At 47.3% G+C, this 5,382-nt stretch overlaps 1 protein-coding gene across 2 annotated transcripts; it reads left to right on the top strand.

Moving 5' to 3' along the window:
- Window positions 1–25: 25 nt before the first annotated feature.
- On the top strand, window positions 26–3,907 carry mrpl39 (mitochondrial ribosomal protein L39; the record flags this gene model as incomplete). Of its 2 annotated transcripts, none has more annotated exon segments than XM_030355456.1 (6): window positions 26–93; window positions 209–321; window positions 688–753; window positions 1,763–1,916; window positions 2,871–2,918; window positions 3,739–3,907. In XM_030355456.1, coding segments are annotated over 6 exon segments (545 nt in total), but the record flags the coding sequence as incomplete, so codon positions are not given.
- Window positions 3,908–5,382: the final 1,475 nt, after the last annotated feature.

Below are 5,382 nucleotides of genomic sequence, written 5' to 3'. Positions count from 1 at the left end.
CCCCCCCCCCCCCCCCCCCCTCCAGTCACATCAGGGGCGTTCTGCCACGACGTGGTTCTCGACCCCCAGCTGGACTCATGGCTGCCCACTGAGGTGTGTGTTGTTTTTTTAAAAGGTTTATCAAATAATAATCCAAGTCCTTGTGATTCACCTCCCGTGGTTTGGTGAGTTGGGGCCAAAATGTTGTCTTCTGCACTACGTTTCCCAGGAGGCTTTGCGCTCCCTGAGCCGAGGGGCCCAGCAGCTGATCCACCAGAACCTGGTGTGGGAGCCCCTGGAGGTGGCGCCCCCTGTGGCCCTGGAGGTCTTCTCTCACAGCAGGTACGCATGATAAACCAACCAGGGGCTTTATCATTTAACTTTTTAACTTTGAAAGATAAAGAAGAGAAACCGTCAAAAAAGACTGGGATAGGAAAAAGATGAAATGGCTATGCAGAGAACGACAAAGAATCTACAAATAATATTAACTTAATTATAGAGGCACCCATTAAAAGGGTCTTGTTTCATCCCAAAATGCTTTGTTTTGTTGTGAATTCTGATTCCAACCGTCAGATTTCTGACCCTTCCACTCAGATATTCAACGATCGTTCTAAACCGTCTGTAGAAAGGGCCCTTCCTGCTTCTACCTGACCTACGAATGCTCGCCGTGTTCCTGTCTCTCCGATGACTGTATTTGTTTTGCTTCAGGTTCAAACAAGAGGAGGTCGAGAAGATGGCGGCGGAGTCCCCTCAAGGCAACGTCACGCTGTACAGGTGAGACACACACACACACACACACACACACACACACACACACACACACACACACACACACACACACACACACACACACACACACACACACACACACACACACACACACACACACAAACTTCAACAGAGAGGGACAGAGACACACACTTCAACAGAGACACAAACTTAAACACACACACTTCAATAGAGACACACACTTCAACACACCACAACAGAGACACACACTTCAACAGAGACACACACTTAAACACACAAGCATGTTGCATTTTGAGAGGAACAAATAAGGGGAAGGTAGTTCGGGTACAGGAAACAGACAGGGCTATGGAGGAAGTGATCAGTGGCGTCAATCGATTGCCATGTCTGGTCAAAGGTGAGCAATTCAGCCGCTCCGATCCACCCCCCCCCCCCCCTTCCAGATCAGTTTTCCTCATCTGGTGGACCTCCTTGCTCAAGGGTTAGGGTAGATGTCAAGCTGTCTTTCTCTCAGCCATTAAACTATCCTGTCCCCAATTTTGTCTTACTAGAAACACATTTCATTACAAAAAAACTAGTGCTGTCAAGCGATTAACATATTTAATCGCGATTAATCGCAATTCTTTTTTCTATGCTAAATATCCCTTGATTTCTTTGTCCCATTAATTGTTCTCATTTTAATGCTCTTATCGACATGGAGAAGTGCATCGGCTTGCCTTGTGCAAATGTTTTTTGATTGATAACAACAATGGCATATACTGATCAAAACCGGACGATACAAAAAAAAAAGCCTATAGTGCAATTAAACGATGAACACACAAAGATACTGCCTTGAACATAGCAGTCAGGCTACTGCTTCTTTGTTTTGAGCCCAAAAAATACTAAAAGAATTGCGCTAATCGCACGCTAAAAAAAATTAACGCCGTTAAAATTGGTTTGCGTTAACGCCGTTAATAACGCGTTTAACTGACAGCACTAAAAAAAACACAATTTCATTGAAAGCGTCCTCATCAACCGTCCCCTTCCCCCCCCACAGATGCGGGGACCACGTTCTGCTGAGTGCGGGCCCCCTGGTGGCCCGGACGGGGCTCTGCAACCAGTACGAGGTGACGGCGGTTCACAGCCTGGGCTCCGGGCCCGGTGGCCTCCAGCGCAGGGTGCAGGGCCTCTCGCTGCCCCTCCAGCTGCAGGTACGGGGAGAGGGTACCGACTCTTAACCAACCCCCCCCAGAGCCCGAAATAAAACCGACCTGACGTCGTAGACCGGGGTCGGCTTGGCTCAGGAGCTAGAGCACGTTGCCTTGTAACCGAAAAGGTTGCTAGTTCGATCCCCGGCTCCTCCTAGCTGATATGTCGACGTGTCCCTGAGCGAGACACTTAGGCCTACCCCTTACGCCTTCCCCTTACCCCTTCAAAACAAGGGGGAGAGGTAAGAGGTAGAAATGGGATTGGGCCTTAACCCTAACTGCTCCTGACGAGCCGGCTGTCGCCTTGCGTCGGTCGACCCTGCCGTCGGTGTGTCAATGTGTGTACCAACCGATGTAAGTCGCGTTGGGATAAAAGCGTCTGCTAAATGCCTTGATTGTAAATTGTAACAGACTGCGATTGCATGCTGTACACCGTGGCACTTACAAGGAGTGCTTAGCGCCTCGATTCTTTCCAGAGTGAAAACCGGTTTGAAAACACAGCTGAGGAAAGAGTCACTGCGCTAAGTACTACTCCTTGTAAGTGCCCCGATGTACAGCATGCAATAAGTGCGCGAATTAAGTGCCAGGACGTACAAACATGCAATAAGTGCGTACCTTCAGTGCCAGGACGTACAAACATGCAATAAGTGCGTACCTTCAGTGCCAGGATGTACAAACATGCAATACGTACATTAGAGGGGTGTTTTTAGGTGAGTAGGGGAGGAGAAGGGGCGGTGGGGGGGAAGGTAGGGGGGGCTAGATAGTCCAGGTGAACTCTGAACAAGCGAATCTTGAGTCTTGCGGACTCTGCGCTCCTGCCTTTTATCTTTTGAGTGGGACTACTTGAATACAAATGATGATGCGTTTGGCAAAGGCAGCTTCTTGAATGTTGAAGCGTGTTTTCTTGTTATTTTCCGTTCACGGCGTCCCTGTTCCTTGTTTTGTGTTCCTCTACAGGCACACCACACGGTGTGGAGGAAGCTGAGGGCGAGGGCGGAGAAGCAGGTCAGAGATGATGAGCCGATCGCTTTTATCTGCTTTTCCTTTGCTCACTTAAGTGTAGTGTTCTTCATTCATGTTGTTCATTGGTTTGCTATTAAAGCTAGATCGACAAATCATTTAAAAAACAGCTCGTTAGTGAGGTCGTTAATTAGTCGCATGCCCATGATAGACCTCGGGAGTTGTACATGATGGACCCAAAACCCTTCTTATGGGAGTCCAACCCCTAAACCACGACAACTTCCATTCACCTTCTTAAAATCACATTGTAAAGCGTCCTCGAGTTTGCTAGGCGCTATTTAAAGGGGACATATTATACCACCAGGTTTGACTGTGATTAGCTATTACAAGCCGTTTTGAAAATGTGCAGCTTCTGACATCACAGGTGGGCGTGTCCACCTAGATGTGTGCTGGATAGATCAGTCTACCAGCCTACCCAGTGGACTGTAGCAAACGTTGATTATCTATCCGTCATACATCTAGGTGGACACGCCCACCTGTGATGTCAGAAGCTGCACGTTTTCAAAACGGCTTGTAATGGCTAATCACACTCACACCTGGTAGTATAAAATGTCCCCTTTAAATATAGATTTTTATTATTATTAATAAAATTCTTATTTTAACCGTCTTCGCACACCTGGAAAAGTGCTTTGTTGCGTTTATAATGTAACTCTGAATACAATCATGTTTGGTATATAGTTATTATAATAAGTAGCCTTTTGTCTGCCCGAAGCTCTTGGGTGGTTAAAGTATTTCCTTTTTACATCATTTTAATTTATTAACAAACGTTGGTGAAAACAATAATTCGTTTTTATTTTTTCTCCAGGTGGGAGTCCCCGTCGCCCCCGAGGCCAGCCCACCTCCACCAGACGCCCCCACCCCTATCTCCGACCCCACCCCCTCAGCCACCCCCTCTGTGTAAGCCCCCCCCTGAAAGACGCGCCGCGTCATCAGTCCGACTGTAATCTGTGTTCAATAAATAAATGTAAACAATATTCTACGTTTAATTTGTACTTTATTTGCCCTCACTTAGTTTAATTTAAAGGTCCCATGACATGCTCTTTTATGTATTCTTTAATATAGGTATTAGTGGGCAACTAACACAGTATTCAAAGACGTTCCCGAAATTCAGCCGTGGTGCAGAGTTACAGCCACTCCATGCCAGTCGCACATTGAGCTTCCCCCAAATGCGCTGTTTCGGTGGGCGTGTCAAGGAGGAGGGTGGGGGTGTGGCCCTGAGCAGCTTGCAGCCACGGTACCGTGCGCTCTGTTTACAATGGATGTATCGCAATGGCGAGGCGCACACAGCCTTTAGCCGTGTTCTGTAAATATTATCATATAGCCTACACAGATATCTATATCATATAATATATATTATCACGGCCAAAAGCTGTGTGAGCCGATATTATGAATCTCAAACGACCGCGTTGGGTTCTCCGACGTTCCTGGTTCTTCAACATCCACATCAATGTGAATACACACACTGTAACGCAAGTGTTTCTTGTCGGTTCTTTGACGTGTCTTGTATTTCCACAACGAGACTGTCGTGGGGGTTATCTGAGCCATGGTTGAGAAGGAATTGGGGGAAAGGAACTTTGGTTTGACTCGCTGAAGTACATGAACTGCGACATGCCGCCGGTTGCTGCGAGGCACCATCGCCCGGCAGCGGGCAGCCGGCAGCAGGCAGCGCGCGGTTCAGTCGACTTCAGGTTGATGTGAAAGTGGAAGAACCAGAGACGTCGCAGAACCCGACAAAGTCGTTTGTGATTCATAATATCGTCTGGAGGCGCACACAATATGTTATATGATATAGATATCTATGTATTATATGATATTATTTAGATATAGAGTGAGGGGAAAAACGGTCTGTCTAGTTACTGGACCAGATAAAATGAGACGGAGAGGTAATAAAGTCTGTCGGCACGAGGACCTTGGATTTATTAAGTAAAGTGGCAACGGTTATACAGAGTCATAAAGCGTGAGAAATCGAATATGTCTAAGTCCCTAATCAGCGCTGATGGTTCGTCCGGAGCTTCGCCTCCGTGGAAGGTCTGCTTCAGAAGAAGGTGAAGAGTCCCTGTGTGATACAGTTTTATGCTGTATCCTCCTCTCGATGAGGTGTGTGCGTTTGAGGTGTGTGTGGTTCTGTGTGTTTTTGCTTGGCCTTGGCTCCCAGGCCCTGGTGTGTATGCCTCCTAACGGGGGAGAGCTCCTCATGTCTCCGGTGTGATAAATTAATGTGGCTCTCCCGTTCTTGAGGATGACTGGTGCATTGTCTGAGTGTCCACCATCTGCCAGCCTGGGAAACGGGGCCTTCGGCTCCGGCCTTGACCTGACTATATATTATCATGTTTGTGTTCGTTGAGTTAGAGCAAGAGTTGACTATATTGTAATGTGTCTGCCATGTGATGTGCTCATCAGGCTAGGGTAGGAGTTAGCTATATTTGTAATGTACATGTGATGTACTCAG

The sequence above is a fragment of the Gadus morhua genome, chromosome 4 (genome assembly GCF_902167405.1).
Source record: "Gadus morhua chromosome 4, gadMor3.0, whole genome shotgun sequence".
NCBI classification, from domain to species: Eukaryota; Metazoa; Chordata; class Actinopteri; order Gadiformes; family Gadidae; genus Gadus; species Gadus morhua.
The sequence above is the reverse complement of the archived record's forward strand: the minus strand, read 5'-3'. Positions and strand labels throughout refer to the sequence as shown.